This window comes from Melospiza melodia, chromosome 16, assembly GCF_035770615.1.
Source record: "Melospiza melodia melodia isolate bMelMel2 chromosome 16, bMelMel2.pri, whole genome shotgun sequence".
Taxonomy (NCBI): domain Eukaryota; kingdom Metazoa; phylum Chordata; class Aves; order Passeriformes; family Passerellidae; genus Melospiza; species Melospiza melodia.
In genome coordinates this window covers 14,386,532-14,405,259 of record NC_086209.1, presented here as the reverse complement: position 1 = coordinate 14,405,259, position 18,728 = coordinate 14,386,532, and the positions used below count along the sequence as shown (strand labels likewise).

At 46.8% G+C, this 18,728-nt stretch overlaps 1 protein-coding gene across 1 annotated transcript; it reads left to right on the top strand.

Moving 5' to 3' along the window:
- Positions 1 to 56: 56 nt before the first annotated feature.
- On the top strand, positions 57 to 15,596 carry LOC134425778 (heat shock factor protein 3-like). Its single transcript, XM_063170739.1, has 13 exons — positions 57 to 194; positions 1,311 to 1,419; positions 2,959 to 3,086; positions 5,933 to 6,057; positions 6,921 to 6,996; positions 7,660 to 7,721; positions 8,141 to 8,222; positions 8,500 to 8,633; positions 9,416 to 9,661; positions 10,851 to 10,956; positions 11,499 to 11,564; positions 12,410 to 12,476; positions 13,100 to 15,596. Exons 1-13 carry the CDS (start codon positions 57 to 59, stop codon positions 13,429 to 13,431), a joined length of 1,671 nt encoding a protein of 556 aa, XP_063026809.1. The 3' UTR covers positions 13,432 to 15,596.
- The last annotated feature ends 3,132 nt before the right edge of the window (positions 15,597 to 18,728 follow it).

The window sequence follows — 18,728 nt, the reverse complement described above, 5'->3', positions numbered from 1 at the left end:
CGTCGCGCGGCGGCGCGCGGCCCGTCCCCGCTGGCGCGGCCCGTCGCGGTCCGAGGATGCGGGAGGCGCCCGCGCTGCCCCGCGGCCCCGCCGCCCCCGGCGCGCCCGGGCCCGGCGCCGTGCCCGGCTTCCTGGCCAAGCTCTGGGCCTTGCTGGAGGACCCGGACAGCGACGACGTCATCTGCTGGAGCAGGGTGAGGCGGCCGCTCGGGCCCGGTCCCGGGAGGCCCGCGCGAAGGACTCGAGGGTGGTGGGGGCGCCGGGCCGGGGCTGCGGAGCCCGGCGGGCGGCGGCGGCGGAGAGACCCCGGCTGCCCCGAGCGTGCCCGGCCCGCCTCCCCGCCCTCCTCGCGGGGGTGCGGGCGGCCCGGCGTGCGCGGGGCCGTGGCCGGGCCCTCCCCCGTTGCCCGGCCCCCCCGGCAACGTGCGGGCCGCGGTGGCGGCGGGCCCGGCGCAGCGGGACATCCCCGAGGACGGCCCCGAATCCCCGCTCAGCGCTCCGAGCGGGGCAAGGACGCCGTCAGGAGCCATTAACTGCCCGCTTTCCTTCCGGAGCGGGGACGGATGTGCCCCGCGGGCGCAGGGCACGGACACGCTGACCAGGCACCCAGACGCGCGCTGTGTTTAGTTTTGTTCCCTGTCATTTGTAAATCCGTAGGGGTTTTCTCCATTTTTTTCCCAGCCGTTTGCCCTTTACAAAGACAAAGATGAAAAGAAACGCAGTATTTTTGTTCTCTTCATGAACAATATAAAAGTCATGCAAAAAGCTCTTCCTGTTTCCAGGAAGTTTGGTCTTGGGCATATTAAAAATCTGGCACTGCTGGTGTCACACTTACCCCTGGTCACCGCTGGGTTGTGTTGTCTGAACTTTCGGTAACTGAGCAACGTTACGTGGTTATTTTTAGTGATGACATAGCACATACAATGGAAGAATCTTGTCAGGAGCTGGGCAGGCTGATGAAAGGAGATGCAATCTCTTTAGTGGCATGAATTCCATTGGGCTTGTGCAATGCTTATGTTTATTTGGGACAAAGGGAGTGAGTTTTTAGAAAAATTTTGCTTTGGATTAAGATCAGTGTGTCAGGGCTTTAAGAAAATTGCCTGTTCAATAGAAGTGTTCTATTTAATTGTGTTTTTGAACTCACGCTTTTTAGTCCAGCCCCAAGTGTTCCCACAGACTGTTCACTTGGTGAAGTCTTTTGCTTTTCTCTGCTGTCAAAACAGTCTTTGCTGATTTATGATCTTCACCTAAGAGCAACACCTTAGAAAAGCTGTGCTATTCACTAACTGTTGCTTCTGCTTGTTTCCTAGAATGGCGAGAATTTCTGCATTCTGGATGAGCAGAGGTTTGCCAAGGAGCTGCTCCCCAAGTACTTCAAACACAACAATATCTCCAGCTTCATACGGCAGCTCAACATGTGTAAGCATCAGCTTCCTCTGCATTCTCTCTGCCAAGTTCATGGCTACTGGGCTTTGGTTTGCATTTCTTTAAACAAGCAAATGGACTTGGCAAGTTTTTCATCCCTAAAAACCCAAGCCCTGGACTTAAGTTTTCTTTACAGAAGAAAAGATTGATGGTAGAGCGTGGTTTAGTGTTGGGATTTTGTGTTTTAGCTCCAAGTCCTTTAGAGTATCAGCTGCAAGAACATGTGCTGGTGCCTGGAGGTAGTGTGAGGTTCCCTGAGCTCCAGCATTGCTCTTGCAGCAAATAGGTGTGTACCCAGGGGAGAAGAGGTTGTGTGTGCACCCTTACATCTAGAATGTGAAAAAAATAATTGCCTGGATTTTAGGGCTGCCACTGCTGTTGCCTGCTCTGCTGTGTGGGAACCAGATCAGTCCTGCACTACATTTCTCATTATGTTTTCTCTGCTCAACTTGAGAGCATCGTGTGGCAGCATTGCACAGCACATGTGCAGTGAGGGTGGCTCAAGGGCACAGTGCAGCATGCAGGGCTGCAGCAACCAACAGGAGTAACTGCAGAAGCTTCTGGAACCGGTGGAGGCACAAACAGCATGAGAGGTGCTGCCTTAGTTAGAATTTCAGACTGAGAGGGAGGAGCTCTCTGTCCTTGCCCAGAAGGTTTGCCTGATCTCTCTAGCTGATGCCTGTGTAAGTTTTGTAACCTGTAGCACATCTGTTTAGTCTCTGGGCAGAGGGTAGATACTTCTGTTCGTGTCCTGTGCTTGTATTTGTGAGATCCATCACTTGAGTGACAGGATAATCCAGAGAAACAATCACCTCTTCCCTTGTAGCCAGGATAAATGAAAAAAAGTAAATATTCCTATGTAGCTGTAGAATGTAGTGGCAGCCTGCTTTTCCTGCTGGATTTATCCTGGCTTTCTAATAATAGTTGGAGTGCATTAATTGTGTTAAAACCTTGACTGAGGAGAGACGTGGATTGGTCTGCAGCTGAATCATGCATCTCTACCCTGTGGTGTTTGAGCAGTGATGGAAATAGAACTGGCAATGCCTTACTTTGTGCAGGCAGTCCAGCATGTAGGAGCTGCTCTGCTGCAGGTGTTTGCATGGGCAGGCAAGGAATTAACTTCTCTGCCTTCCTTTATTCTGTAGACCATGGTTGTCAGGGATAAAAGGGAAAGTGTACCACTCCTCTGCATCCACTGGGACATGATTCTATTGAAGATGTCAAAATAAATCTAATTTCTAACTAACTGTTGTGAAGGCTTTTACGTGGCTGTGATGGTTTGCTCATGGCTGGCCTCTGCTGTGCAGCCTGCCAGGGGCAGGCAGTGGACATATCCTCTAGCTGTGAAAATCAGAGCAATGAAATCATTGGCATTGAGCACCAGGAAGGCTACCTTGGCTGTTTTTCATAGTTTCTGCCCCCAGTAACTGTAGTGCAGTGGGTGTTTTGGTAGCATTGGACTTTCTTCAGCTGTATGTATTCCAAGTCAGCTTTCAACTGCAAGAAATGGCTTTGTTGATTTCCTCTCCACAGATGGTTTCAGGAAGGTGATTGCTCTGGAGAATGGTATCATTACAGCAGAGAAAAGCTCAGTCATTGAGTTCCAGCACCCTTTCTTCAAGCAAGGGAAGGCACATTTACTGGAGAACATCAAGCGCAAGGTACAGTCTAAGCACATGTTTACTTCACTTGGTAACAAAAAGTGGCTTATCAGGAGTTTGTATGGGTGTTCCAAACACAGCCAGCAAATACCATGGGAGCCAAGGTAGCTCCCTCACCGTGCCAGGCCAGTGCTTGGCTGGGCCTCCTTGTGCCAATGCTTAGACAAAACCTGCCCTGCTCTTGGTTCTGAACTGGGGTAGGACCATGGTCTGCAGTTCTGTCAGCTTCTCCAGCTCCGAGAAAGGCACAAAGTAAAATAAGAAAAAAAAATTACATTCCCTTTTGGCACTCATTAAAAATTAGCAGAGATATCAGTAACCAGTTCATTTAGATGAGTTTGCTTAAATTATATTGCTCCTCCAAAACTGTGTTGCCACTAAGCTACATCCTTATGAGCACTTTCTACTTTTCTTTTGTCTGTTCAGGCCTTGTGTGACCTGTTTCTGCTCAGATATTTATCCTCTATTGGCACATTACAGCCCATAATATCCTGAGGAAGAGAGTATCATGATACATCACGTTGACATTTGAACAGCAGGATCTTTTCTTTAGGCTGTTGTCAGGTGTGGCTGCATTGCCCAGGGCAATAAAAGCCCAGCATAGGCTGGAGAGGCACAATGATGTTTGGATTGATTCCTCACTGAGCCGCCCCTGCTGGGAGCCAGGATCGATGCAGTGGCACTGCCTGGGGCCTGTCCCCCCCTGCTGTGTGCCCAGCGTGTCCCAGCCTGCAGGCCTGGCAGGGCAGGTGCACCCTGACGTCAGGTGTGGCACCATGTGCCCCAGGGCCGGTGCGCTGGGTGGAGTGTTCTAGATGGAAAGACAAAAGCTCTGCTCAGTGCCAAGGATATTCGTGTGAAGTGTTGAATAGGTTGGTGAGAGATATTCTTTGTTGCACAGGAAATGTTAGTGATTTTTTTTTTTGGTAAAGCAGTCATTAATTTCCTTGCTCTTCCACTGCCTGGAATGGGGCCATATTCCAGTATTGACTCTAGACTGTATTTCAAGCCTCTGTCTGGAATGCAGGTTTGAATGCAGGACTTGCTTTACTTCCTCCCTTCCACTTTTAGCTCTGCTGGTGTGCAGACACCCTGTGTGTGTTCACAGAATACCAGACTGGTTTGGGTTGGCACCTTAGAGCTCATTTTGTTCCACCCACTGCCATGGGCTGGGACAGCTCTCACTACACCAGGGTGCTCCAAGCCCCATCCAGGCAGGGATGGGAATGGGACTGCCAAGTTTCCCTGGGCAGCCTGTGCCAGTGCCTCAGCACCCAAGGACTGGACACCCTGATTAGCCAGTTGGGGACTATGAAGAGCAGTTCCTTGTGCTTGGGCAAAATTTATACTGGCCAAATTTTTTTGGAGGCCAGTATACTGGCTGCATTTGGAATTTCTATCCAGTTCCTACAAATTTTCATTGTCTTCCCACTGAGGGGTGATGTGAAGAGAAATCAGACAGCATTGAATTCCATTTGGGATGCGCCCTGTGTACATTAGCATAATTTATTAACTGCAGCAAACAGCAGAGCATCTAGACTGCAGACAGGGAGAAGAACTGTCAGACCCTTCAGTCCATCCTTTGCACCATGGGATTGTGTCAAGAAAGTAATTAGTCATGTCTGAGAAGTGATTGCACAATAGCTGTGTTCTGTTCCAGCACACAGCTGGATGGGGATGGGATGTTGGTTTATAACACCATTGGTTCATTTCTGACCATTCCACTCCCCTTTGGAAGACAAGATGTGTGAGCCAGCCTGCACAGGAGTTACCTCACACCTTAGCAGGCCAATACCACATTGGTGTTTTCATCTCCCCCATGGAATCCACCTGAGATGCTTTCACATCCTCCTTGGAATTTAGCAGAGTAACAAGAAAACTCCCAGCGGGCTGTAGGTTGGGAGGGACACCTGGTACTACTCCATGTGGCTCAATTATAGTCAGTATTTGGCAAAATGATGTTCAAAATTATGCCCATAAAACCTGGATGTGCATCACATGCACACTCAGACATGTGCATGTGATGCACTATAGACCTGTCTTCTTCCAAGTCCTGAATTGTGCTGCAGCCAACAATGCTTCTGCTGCAGAGAGAGGTGGTGAAGGAACTGGAAAATGTTTAATTTAGAAGTGCAGGAAGGGGATGGTGAACATTTTGCTCTCTGATGGCTATTCCACCATCGTTTGAAGCAGCAGCATTCACAGATTGTGCTGTGAGCAGAAGGATGGTTTGGACTCTTCCTGCTGCAGCCAAGTCTCCATAACTTTGGAATGTCACTGAGTAGAGAGGTAGCAGAGGAAAAACCAGTAGGGGGCTCTGCAATTCACCTGGTGTGGGATAAATTTTCAGATTGAGTAGAATGCATCTAACTAGACACCTTTATCTCCTGGTAACTTACTGGAAATTTGTTACTCCTTTGCTGGCAGATTTACTCACACCTAGAAGGAATATGATCATCTTGTTCTTCCACTGTCAGCTGTGGGGTTTTTTTGGCTGGTGTTCACTCTGTGACACTAGAGGGCAAACTGTCACCAGGCCTGGCAGAGAACCCCCAGGGAATGCCCTTTACAGTCAGTGGTTTTTATTGTGAATTACAGTCAGGAATCTACTCTCTCCAGGTACAAAGTGCTAATCTCATGTTTTCATTGGCATCTTGTTTTGTTCATACAGTGCAGCCTGTCCTAAGGATGGTCACCTGTAGCAGTTGTGGTGTTTTGTGCCATGTAAGAATTGCAGCCTTACCTGATCTTGTAATGGGGCCTGGTCCTGCCCTGCAGACTGGCTGCACTCTCCCTGCACCAAGGAGCATGCACTGTTTGTAGTAAAGTGTGTGTACCTATTCCAGGTGTCTGCAGTGAGAACTGAGGATCTCAAGGTCTGCACAGAAGATTTGCACAAAGTCCTGTCTGAGGTGCAGGAGATGAGAGAGCAGCAGAACAACATGGATGTCAGGCTGGCTAACATGAAGAGGTAGACTCGGCTGTTTCGGGGTGCTTATGCATTGAGTGTTGCTTTTATCTGATGGAGATTGGCTAAATATGGGTTTCATTTGAACTGGAAACAGGTGAAGCTATATTTTTTTCCTAAGAATGCCCATTCCACCCCACACAACATTCTGAATCTTGTTTGGTTTTGTACTTCAGTTACAGACTGGAGATTTAGACTGGGTGTTCGTTGGCTGCCTTGAGATTTCACTCTGGTTGCCAGCACCTGTTGTAGTTTTTGGGTCAATAAAAGCATTTCATTTTTTGAAAACAAACAGGGTTGGATGCAGTGAGGGACAATTGGTGTTTTGTTTTCTTTCTAACTGGAAGTGGACTTTGCACATCCTTGTCTCTGTTCTCTCAGATCCCCTTCATATAGGCACTGATAATTCATTCAGGTCATTGCTTTGCCAGCAGATATCAACCAGAGTCCAGGAGATACCTTTCTCTCTCTCTGTTCCTTAAAAAAAAAAAAATAGCCAAGCCCTTTGAACACCACCTTTAGATCTGTCCCAAGGCTATCAGTGTTTGGAAACAGGCTGAGTGTAACACAAAGTCCTTATTCAACAGCTTTGAGGCTTTGAAGGAATACCTCAGATCAAGATTATTGGTGGAGCAGCAGAGGATGAGGGTGTCTTTTTAAGTGAGTGTTTCATGCTGCTGATGGAAAATGGAGTTAAGTTAACCCAGAGTTTGTTAGTGGATCGAATTAACTGAGGGTTAGTTATCCACAGAGGGAATGTTGCCATTGGTTCTGCAAGGTACTCTAAAAGTTTAAAAGCTGTAAAACTAGAGCATATAAAGTAAACTCTGTTCATCCTCTGTCTTCTGATTTATTCTGCATTGCAGAGAAAATAAGGCCCTGTGGAAAGAAGTGGCAGTTCTAAGGCAGAAGCACAGTCAACAACAGAAGCTGCTGTCTAAGGTACCATTGCAGCATCTTCAGTGCTACCATCCTTATTCCTGCCTCTGTGATACTTCATGGCATTCTTTGCTTATGTAGAATGACAAATGACACAGAGCTGAACAGGCTGTATTAATACAGCATAAAGAAAATGGTCACAGTTCCTGAGTGTCCCAGAAGTAGCACAGTAAAGAACCACGAGCAAAGCACTAAGGAAAAGTCATAGTAGGATGTCAGTGTGTGGAGACAGTGCATGGTAACAGGAGCCCAGAACTTGAGAGATTGCAGGCACATGGAATGGAGTCTGTGAAAGATCTTGGACCAGGATACACTTAGACCACTTGAGAAGTGAACTTGGAATGCAGAAACTGTAGGAGTTTGCACGCTGGAAAAAATTTTCTCTGGTTTATTCCTCAGCTGTTTCTGGTCTGGAATCCTCTAGTGACTTGTGCTGCTATATTGCATTTCAAAAAAAAAGCCAACTGTGCAAAGTGAGCTAATTTTTCTATGCAGTTTGTAACTCTTGCTTTCTTCTTTAAAATATAATTGCAAATTTTTTTAAAATATCTGTTAATTTCTGTCATGTAACTAAATCATTTTATAGTAAAATCTGAATTAAGAATTAGTCATTAGGATTGCTATGCTGACCATTTGGTTTTGGTTTTCTTTTGTCTTTCCTTTTAGATTCTTCAATTTATACTAAGTTTGATGCGAGGAAATTATATTGTTGGGGTCAAAAGAAAAAGGTAATTACTTGATAGGTCCCAGACCAGTGCCAGATGTGAATTGTAGGGCTAAATCAGCTTCTATTGTATGACAGGTATTTTTATCACTTTTATATTCAAACTTGAGAAAGCTGATGGAAGTTCAGTCAAGCACAATATAATTATCACTAAAAGAGGTGGGAAGGGAATATTCTGTACATTTTCAATTCCGAAGGGCGCAGTTATCAGAAATGATAAATCACAAAATGTGCACATGTGACTGACTTCTTCCCAACCACAGTGTGTGTAGGACAGGCTGCCTGCAGTACCCTGCCCAACACACAATCCCAAAAGCCAGGCTGCTTGGGAGGCAGGAGTGACAGCCATTGCTGCCTGTCCTTGGCAGTGCTGCAGCTCTTCCTGTGGCAGGCAGGATGAACTAAAGCTGTGCTCTGTCTCAGGTCTCTCACGGATGCTGCGGGTGCTTCACCCTCCAAGTACAGCCGTCAGTATGTGCGCATCCCTGTGGAGAGTGGCCAAGCTGTAAGTCTCCCCAGGGACACAGGCAGTGGGTTGGACAGGATGAAACACTCTGATATCAGTCTTCCTCATAGCTACAAATATCCTAACTTGGTAATCAAATGCTCTCCCTTTGTAATGGGCAGCTTTAGAGCAACGCTCTGGCTGTAAAATTGTGCAAATCAGTGCAACTGGTCACAGATAAAATGTGAACAGGAAAGAGAAGCTGCAAGGAGAATGGGGCTTCAGTATGAGAAAAGGTCAGAGCCTGTGGTTTACTCGTTCTGTGCTGTGTCTGCAGATGGCTTTTTCTGAACATAGTGCAGCTGAAGAGGATGGAAATGGTACAGGTCTGATAATCCGAGATATCACTGACACCCTGGAAAATGCCACCAATGGCCTCCTTGCTGTGGCACACACAAGTGGCAGAGCCAGGTATGTCCAAAATATATGAAGTATTTATGCTTGGGTTGATAACTGGGTAGTTCTGTTAATGTTGATGATCCATCTGGGTTCTGGGGAACAGAATGTCTCTCTGAATGTCCATTTGTGCATGACAGGCCTGTTGTAGGCTTTCCTTCTGCAGCATGTAGCATTGGTCATTGTCAGAGCTCATGTCTCTTCAGGAGTCCCTGGAGGCCTGTCAGGCTGATGGCATTGCAGGTTTAAGTTGCTGAGGCTTTTCTGTCTATTCAACAAATGAACACATACTTGACTTTTCAACTGAACAGGGACCTGAATGCTTATATAGGTTTCTAATAATCGAAAATGTATATAGATTGCTAACAAATCAAGATGTACAGTTTTAACTCCAGTTTCAATACTGCTCTCACTAATCATATCCTAGGGAAGGCAAGAGATTTTACTGAAAACTATTTAGTTGTTAATGCCCAGAGTAAAATATGGAATCTGATTTGTAATCTTTTTCTTTCTAGAGTCTGTCTGTTAGGATTTTCCCTCCTGCCTAATTCCTATATACTATATTGCTGCTTTTGACCTGGGAAAAAGAGATATTTTGCTCTGATACATGGTCTCTGTATAAGGTGTAGTAAGAGATTCTTCATCTGCCACTTTGCTGCTTTTTCCAAAGACCAGTTTGTTACTTGAATCCTTGACTGGCCTAATCTTATTTAGATTTGAGATAGTAAACCTGAAATGAATAGTAATGCAGTTGATACATTCTCCTATGTGTTGTTTCTGTTTGGGTCACATTTTAGAGAGCCACAGACAGCTCTAGATCCTGGCTTACCTCTTTGTCAAGTATCACAGCCAAGTGAGTTAAGTTGTGCAGAACCTGTCCCATCAATTCCTGTAAACGATGTCAGCAAACCCAGTGAAATAGGCACGGCTGCTGTGGAGCTCCACACTGCACAGCCAACTGCTCCAGAGGACCCTGTGTCAGTAATTGACTCCATCTTGAATGAGAGCAGCTCTGGAAACCAAAATGATCCTTTGCTGGACAGGTATGAACTTGTTTCTGAAAGGTGTTACGCTGTTGTCACCTCGTGGGATGCTGTTAGAGTTCTGGAGGGTGTGCTGTTTGGCACAACACAGGGAATTAACTTTTGAATTGTCACTGACAAAGTGAATTCTCTACACCTTTGAAAAAGCCAAGTGTTGGCATCACACATTAAGAAAGGGCAAGTGTCTTTGTCACCTTCATGGTGACATGTGTGCCTGACTGCTGGTGCATGTCAGTGTGTCCCGTCAGCCTGCTGCTGTCCCTGCCAGGTGCTGCCAAGCTGCAGGTGCAGGGCACTGATCTCAGGCTGGCATTGTGGACACTTTGTTCCTGGTGGTGGATTGTCCTGGTGGTCATCTCACTGTACCTTTCCTCCTCTGCCCCTCATTTGTACAAAGCTGTTTCCCATGTGCCCTGTCAGATCACACAGATCAGGGGTGCAGGCTGTGGGTTCCTGCCCCTCTCTAGCTGCAGGGAGCTGTACCAAGGACAGAGGTTTAACCCTTGCTCCTACAGCTCTTCTGCTGTGGTCTGCAGCAGGTGGGAGGGTCTGGGGTGATGTCCCAGCACTCTTGTCTGAAGGCCCTGCTGTACCTTCCCTCCTGGCACTGCAGGATGTGGGGCAGTGCCTTGGAACTGCCCATTCCTCATGCAGGGAATTCAGTACAGGAGCACCTCATGGCACAGCAAGACGTGCAGTGTGGGCACTGTGCCTGCAGTGCCTCTCAGGTTCTGCACTGTCCCTCATGTCCTTCCCACTGTCCCTGGAAACGTGTCCAGTTTGGCAACAAGCTGATGTTTCAAAGTAGGTGGAGTTCCTTCAGGCCCAGATTATTTCCAGCCCTTTGCTTTTCATTTATCGTCCCAGGGCAAAGCCATCAGACCTTTGTTTAAACACAGATACTGGTGCACATGCTGGGATCTGAGAATATTCAGCAGGCACTCAAATGAGGGAGGAAGTAGGTGTGGAAGGAGGAGCTGCTTTTTGACCTGGTAGCTGTAGCTGTGCTTGCTGTTCAGGTAGCCTTCCCTTGTACCTGTACCTCAAAGAACTGGGAGTGAAAGGTGATGTGGGAATGTGATTTCATCCATTTGGCTGTTCTGGATTGTAGCCAACCTGCCCTGTGGAGCAAGAGAAAGCTCTGCCTGCCAGCTGTGCCTTACAGTGCTATGTCATTCTGTGTTTTTAGAGAGGAAATTCAGGATTTTCTGAACTGCATCGATGCCAGCCTTGAAGAGCTCCAGGCAATGCTGTCAGGGAAGCAGTACAACTTCGGTGCCGAGGCCTTCAGCGATGTGAGTGCCTTCCCACTGTTCTGAGAAATACTGCTCAGGCTGTGCCATGAAATGCTGCTAGTTTAGTTCATGTTGTAATGGGTAAGAGTCAGCAGCATCTTGAAAAGCAAGTAGTTACAAATAGAATTATCTGTAGCTGTTCACAGTGTACAAGGTAATACTGGGAGTCTTTCCAGGTCTGTTCTACAGAACTGAAGGGAGGGGAAAAAAGGAAAAAAATTGCCTCATTTCCCCTTCTCAAGCCTAATCACATACCATCACATCCTGACATACATCCTTGTATTTGATCCATCTGGATGATATGGAGTGAAACTTAGCTGTACTCCTGGAATCACTGGGAGATGGGGTGACCTTTTCTCCTCCTGTGACCTCAGTTTACTTGCACAGCTTGAAGCCCCCAGCTGAAGGCCCATGGAGGTGCCACTGTCCCTGTGCTTCAGTGGAAGGAGCAGCTCACTGGGTCCTGCAGTGCTTTCAGGAGTTCTCTGCAGTTTTATTTCAAGAACTTCATTGGTTGACATATGATCTGGTTTTATTTTCAGACATTTAATCCGGAGCTGCCAGCCCTGGATATGAACTTGATGGAAACTCCCCCTGGTATTGAAAATGTAAGAGTAAGGTTGACTTCTGTGCTGGGGAGGGCAGATGTGATGCTGGGAGTTGAACCTTGCTTGATGCAGCTCAAGGGTGGGAACAGGGTTGGTGGCACAGGGTGACACTGCTGGTTCATCTCATCCAGCTGACTCCAGGGTTTCAGTTATCTTGTTGGAATTTAGGAGGGATCTCAAGATGATAATTTCCAGTCCTACATTCCTAGTGCAGTCATACACTTGGAATGCCTGTCTGAAGGAAGACTAAAAGAAAAGTACTAAATGAAATCTGTAATGCTGTAGTTGTTCTGAGCATAGCTCTGTGGGATTTCTTCAGAAGATACACAGAAGTTCAGCACAAACTTAATTCTCTTGGTGCAGTTCCTAAAATTGATTCATACTACTAAAAAAATAGCCCTGCAAGTGTTATTTTTGTTGTAGTCCTGAAATAATATTTAAACTAGGATTTCCCAGTCAGAAGAGCTTTGACTGCAACTGATAGAAAATGCAGCTGTGTTTAAGCAATGCCTGCAGAATTCAATTACATGATGAAATCATGTTTAACTGTTATCCCAACAAGACCTATTATAATAAAACTTCTGGTTTGGAAGGTAGAACAAATATTTGCTAGTCAGAAACTTGTTTTGTTTAGTAAATTAAGTTTGTCTGTATTTCACTGTGCCTCCTTCTGAGAGCTGCTGTGTGCAGGCTTTTGTGTGCAGTGACAGGATCACTGCTTGGTTGCTCCATCTCTCTTTCCTCCTCCTTTCACATCTAATTCCGTTCACCAGTAAAGTCAGTAAAGACTTCCATTTTGTTGTTGTTAAACATTCTGTCATAACTCTCTGTCTGCTTTGTTTCAGATGGCAAACTTGGCAGAGAGCACTGAAGGTCTGGGAGCAAGTGAGAGGGAAACAGCAGGAAGCAAAGGTGGGCAGGAAGGGACACTGAGCTCTGTGGCAGCTCCAGTCTCTTTGCAAACTGTATCTTGGAATGGAATTGTTGGAGCCTATAATAGCTCCTTTGGTCTGGGCTTAAGCTTTTTGTGAAGACTGTGCTGTTTCACTGATCTTGAAGTTATGCCTCACTCTTTAAAGGCCCATGCTATGCCCTGAGGTTTTTCACACTGAAAACCTGGGTCCCATCCTGTGTCCCTTTTCATATGGAAACGTGACACGAGTGCCACAGCCCACAGCGAGGAGCAGATTTGCAAATGCCCTTGTGGCAACATCTGCACAGGCTGTGATCCCCCAGAGGCAGAGCTGCTCGGGTTTCCCCTGCAGTGCTGCCATTGCAGAGCTGCTCAGGTTTCCCCTGCAGTGCTGCCATTGCATGCTGTGGGAGTCAGGGCTTGGAGTGGCCTTCAGGCACTGATGTTTCCAGGCTTAGAGGCATTGGCTTCACTCTGACAGCCATGGGGTGTGGGGTTTGTCCCAGCCCAGCTTGGGCTTTCCTGTTGTGCACCAAGTCTGAGGCAACCTCTCCAGGTTTCCTTGCCTTGAATAAGAGCCTTCAGGTGGTGAAACACTTTGAACTGTTTGTTTTTCCCTCAGATATGCAGCTGATCCAGTACAGGGCCAACCCTCTGCTTTCCTTATTTGAAGAGCTGCCTTCAGGTGAAGCTGCAGGGAAGGCAGAGGATCCCAAAGACTTTCTGCTGCCTCCCCTGGAGGAGAAACCTGCTCTCCAGCCTCCATCAGCCAGTGGAACTGTGGTGCCACTTGCAGCTCCAGCAAGCCAGGCCGAGCCTCTGGACACTCTGGGAATGGGTGATGCACCTCTCCTCCCAGAAGATGGGAATGGAGAGTATAAACTGTTTCCACTCCTGCTTCTCAGTCCTGTTGCTAACTTCATAGATGAGGCCTCTGAGATAGAAATTTCTTGAACTCATAGAACATCTGTAACCAGCTTAGTGCTATGGAATAACCATCAAAGGAGTGAAGCAGCAAAAAGTGTGAGCTGGGTCCTCACCTGCTCCTGGGGACCCTGCTCTGCACAGACAAATGGGAGTTCTCTTGCTGCAAGCAGGGAGCACATCTGGGAGAACTGAACACAAGCTCAACAACAACAAGAGCTGGTGGAGTGAAGGCACCAGACAGAGGGGAAGAACAACAACCCTGTAAACATACCACAGTGTATTCCATAACTTTTTATCCAATATTCTTATTGCAAGAGGAAATCTGTTTGTATCCTGTTTGTAAAGTTTGGCTGGGTTTTTTTGTTAGGGGGTGGTGTTTGTTTTTATTAGCTGGATAGTAATGTGGTGTGTAATATTTTAAACCTGGGTTTTACTCTTTGGAGAGCCTGCTTCAATAGGTGGCTTGCCTACTTTTTGAAATTAAGTTGTTGTTAAATTTTGTTTTTAATTTGAGATTTCTTTTTTTGATAGTTACTGGCTACGATTGTTTGCATCTGCTTAGATTACTTTCATACTCCTAGATTTGCTCCTAGGTTTAGGGAACATTTTTCCTATGGAAAATGACATTTAACTGTGGAGTATTATTTTTTAACATGCTAGCACACATCCATTGCCCTGGATTGTAGGAGTTGTGGTAGGACGTGCTTGCCCTCCTGTGTAGTGCTGATTTCTCATGCACATTGCATGGCAGTTCCGGGGTAACCTGCCCCCAGTTCACAGGTTGTGTGTCCTTGGAGATAGTCACTAGGACTGATTCATGTTTAGCAAAGGCCAGCAGCTGTCCCTGAAATGAGAAGGGGAGCCCTGGGGTGCCTTGCACTGACTCACATTAAGGTGTCTCTGCTGGTAGCAGCTTTTGTTCCCTGCCCCTGTATGGACTCAGGTTTCACGCTGCAGTTTCTGCCCGTGGAATCTTAAAGCCAAATCAACCAGATGCATCTGAGTCTTCTGACAAACTATTCTACTTCACCAAAAAGTCATTCCCCAAAGTTTCTTTTGGCACTGTTTCCCAAGTTCTCTGAGCAGCTGCCCTGTGGAGCCCAGCCCCAGTGTCAGTGGAGCAGCAGGGTGTGTGCTGGTTCCAAGCCTGGCACAGCTCCACCAGCCCACACAAACCTGCTCTGTGCTGAGGTGACAGCTGGGGCTGCAAGAGGCCTGGATGCAGGTAGAAACCCCCTTGGATAATATCACCTGCCAGCACAACTACATTAAATTTTTTCCAGTTTTAGGAATTCAGGCTACCTGCAGGCTTTGTTCTCTCTAATATTCCTGATCTAATAAGTGCTGAGCTCTTCTATATTTGAGAATCCAAGGTAGATATTCTGAAGCCTGCTAGATAATGCATGTTACCTGTGCTGACCCAACTTCATTGGATTTGTGCTTCACTGTCAAATCTGAGTTGCAGAGGAAGGTCCTGCTCCTGAGTGTGTAACACCTTCAGTGTGATTTTATTTCTGTGCTTCTGTACCTGTTCTTACCTCGTGACCCTTCTCGTTTCCATCTTTTGAATTGCCTTTTGTCAAGTTTGTCTTATTCAAGCCTTCAGTCTTTCTTTCACTGACTTGTTGAGGTCAAGGGCTGAATAGTCTCATGAGCTGAATAGTTCATGAGCTGAAGGGAGAGGGGGAGGTGAGCATATTGCATCTGTCCCAGGTCAGGTTTGGTTTGTTAATTCCTTCCCAAAGGCCAGAGTTTTGCCAAGAGTGAATCAGTGAAAACCAGGCTTTTGTGGTGTGCTGTTTGACAGCACCATGCAGACAGCAGAGTTCTTTGGGAGGCTGATCTGTGTCTCTGACTCCCTGCACTGGTTGGACTGTAATTTCTGTGATGGATTAGTGTCCTGTTCCTCTGTTTCAGTCATCTCCCCTCAGCGCAGCTCACTGTCAGGTATTGGGTCTGAGTGCATCATGGGTTTTTAATACACTTTCTCTCTTAAGAAGCTAAGAAACCAAGGCTTACAAAAATTGCAAAAAGAAAAAAAAAGTTTGTAAATCTATGTGTCTGGTTCATGTACAGGTCCGGGAAAAGTATTTGTGCAACTTTCCTAAGAAAGATTGCAATGGAAAGGGGAAGACTGAATAACAAAAAAACCCCACATGCTGAAGTAATTAAACTCAAGAATTGCAAAAAGATTACTGTGTTTCTTGTATGTTCTTTGTGTTCCTGTTTGTGCCAATGTTTCTCAAACCTGTTTACTGATTTCTCCAGAATTAAGACCTTTCATGCTCCTGGGGCGTGGTCTCATGATGCAGCTGCTGTTGGTTCAGGATGAGGCTGATGAGGAAAGCCTGGTGCCTGTTTCCAGAGCATGGGAGAACAGCACCTGGGACTGGGTTTTTCAAAAGAGTTGACGTGAAAGCTCAAAATACCATGTGTGCTGAAAAATACACCAGATTTAGGGCACACCTGCACCTATTCACCACAGTCCCCAGTAGGAAAGGCCCTCAGCTCCATAAGGTATGGATTAAAATATTCACTGGAGATAGTGAATGGAAAGAAGGAAATGGAACAGCCCAGATCATCTGTAGCATCAGGCAGACCCCAGATCTGGCACCCTTGTGCAGACTCTGCCCAGGGTGACTGGCACCACAGGAATTACAGTTTTTGTGGGATTTTCCTTGCAGTGAGGAGCTGTTGATCATTTCCACTGCCAAGGAAAAGGATCTTTGTACAGAACATGCTGCTCTTCAGGATAGGGACAAGGACACAGCCGTGGAGTTGCCATGTGGAGCTGTGGACAGAGTTCTCTGCTGTGACAAGCTGGCTGAATCTGCAGCCCAGTGCAGCTGCTGCCCAGGCTGTGCCCGAGGGCCATGGCCAGGCCCCTGTGCCATTCTGGGTGGGGGCCCTGCCCCTCTGCAGCCTGAGGTGTCACCAGTTTGTCACCGTGACCGCAGGGCCCCACAGCAGCAGCAGCTTCCTTCCTTGTCCAGCATCAGTGCCCGTGGCTGCTGCCTGGCTCCCTGGCTTTATCTCTGTGTCTGGGGAGGAAAGATTGCCCTCCCTTATCGTTCACGTCCCGGGCGTGGCGGGTGCAGACTGACAAAGTGCCAAGTTTCTCTTGCAAGCTCCTTTCAGATCTACTCTTGCACTGTCCTGACCCAGCCCTGCCCACACCAACTGTGGGAGCCTTGCCATCAGCTCCTATCTCCTGTGTGCTTGCTAACAGCTTTCCAGAATACAAGAAAAACTGATTTTGCTCTGTCTCTCCTGGGCTGTGTGATGCCACCTCATCCATCCATGCTCAGAATGTTTTGCTGTCTCCTAAAACAAGATTCTTGTTTTGAAAAGCAGCATCATGGTATCACAGATGCCCAAAGCAGAAGCCAGGGGTTGCTGCCACAGTCAGGTGCCTGGTGCTGCATTTTATAAAGGATAAAACTTTTCCTGCCACTGTTCCCCCCAACCAACATGGTAAATGTAAATACATGAAAAAATACCTACACATCTTTTTTAGTCACACACTTTGAGTTTCAGCTTCCTGGTTGGTCCAGATCCTGCTAGTGATACATTCCTGTTGCGTTTTCACCCCAGCCAGCAATCAAGCACCACACAGCCACTCACTCACTCTCCCACCAGTGAGATTGTGGAGAGAATTAGAAAGGTAGAAGCTGGAAAACACCTGGGTTGAGATAAAGACATTAATAGTGAAAGTGAAAGCTGGCACACAAGCAAGGAAAAACAAAGGATTCATTCACTGCTTCCCAGGGCAGGCAGGTGTTCAGACACCTCCAGGAGAGCAGAGCCCCATCACGTGTAATGGTGGCTTGGGAAGACAAACACTCCATGTGTCCCCCCTCCTTCCCCCCAGCTTTCAATGCTATCATGTGGCAGGGTCAGTTGGGGTCATCTGTCCTGGCTGTGTCCCCTCCCCATCTCCCCTGTGTCCCCAGCCCCCTCACCAGTGTGGCCATACAAAAAGCAGAAAAAGCCTTGGCTCTGTGTAAACACTGATCAGCAATAACAAAAACATCTCTGTATTGTCAGCCTCATGTTCAGCACAAATGCAAACATAACCCCATATTAGCCACTGTGAGGACAATTAATTCTACCCCAGCCAAACCACTGTCTTTGACTCAGTTCAAGTCAATGTAGGCTTCTACCCTCCTCCAGCAAGCTCTGTTCCCTGCAAAGGAGGTGCAGTGATTTACCTTAACGTGGTCTTTTCCTTCCTTGAACCAAGAAGAACATGAACAGTGCAGCCCATGGCAGCTTTTGCTGCTTCCCCCTGTCCCAGTGGCTGCAGGCTGCTCTGGCATCTCATGGCCATGGTGGAGGAATACAGGGCCACAAGGGAGGATCCCTCTGTGCCACTGCAGAGCCAAACCATGTCCCACCTGCACTACAAGAGTGTCCACACCAGGGGCTGGGATTTGGTTGGCTGCATTGAATTAGTTGAATTTGGGTGTAACAACAGCAAAGGCTCGTTTCAGTTCAGCTGAATGCAAGGAAGCAGAAGAGATTCTTTTACTGGAGCAGAAGAAAAATTGAGAGCTGTAGAAAACAGCAAAAGGCAGTGAAATCCCTTGAAAGGGATATTTCAGTGAAAAACAGATACTTCTCTTATGGCTAGTGCTCAATTACTGAATTATAGAGATTAACTATAACATTTAATGAATAGTAATATATCATTACAGTAAAGAAACCATGATTTCATGGTCTCAAAGATTTTTGACTGTGACAAGCTCCTCTTTTTCTCTCTGGGCATCTCCATGTTCACCTGCTTCCCAAGTAATCTGAAGGCACTGGAGGGATGTATGGCCCCAATCAGGGCTTGTAATTAAAAGCAATTAACCAATTAAACCAAGCAGCTAAATTGCTCTGTGAGAAGGGAGGATCCATCTGTGAGATGCAGTGGGATTGGTGGCTCAGATGCCTGCAGCTTTTGGGAAACTTTTGGCTTTAGATCTGTATACCTGAATTCACCCTCTCATAAATGATATAAAGTATTTCAGCTGGAAGAGGCCTACAACAATCTGTCTTGTACTGGTAATGTAAAGATTTAAAGAGTTTCATGATCCTTAACTTAAAGCATAGTGGTGGGTGTCACAGAAGCTGGTGAGAAAGTGAATTATGAGGACCTAGATCGTTCAGCTCCCTATGAGTCCTCTCTCAGACCTGTGGGTGTGTGTAATTTCATGTTAAACCTTATTTGTTAGCAAGCAACACAAGGAGGAAAAGAGGAAGAAATGGTTGCCTGGGAATCAAAAGAAATAAAGGGAAAAAAAATTAAAAACAGAAGGGGGAAAAACATAGCAGAACAT

Coding starts and splice junctions, on each gene's coding strand:
- LOC134425778 (XM_063170739.1), top strand. CDS start 57: ATGCGGGAGGCGCCCGCGCTGCCCCGCGGCCCCGCCGCCCCCGGCGCG. Junction 6,058..6,920: donor AGGCTGGCTAACATGAAGAG/GTAGACTCGGCT, acceptor TCTGCATTGCAG/AGAAAATAAGGCCCTGTGGA. Junction 11,565..12,409: donor CTCCCCCTGGTATTGAAAAT/GTAAGAGTAAGG, acceptor GCTTTGTTTCAG/ATGGCAAACTTGGCAGAGAG.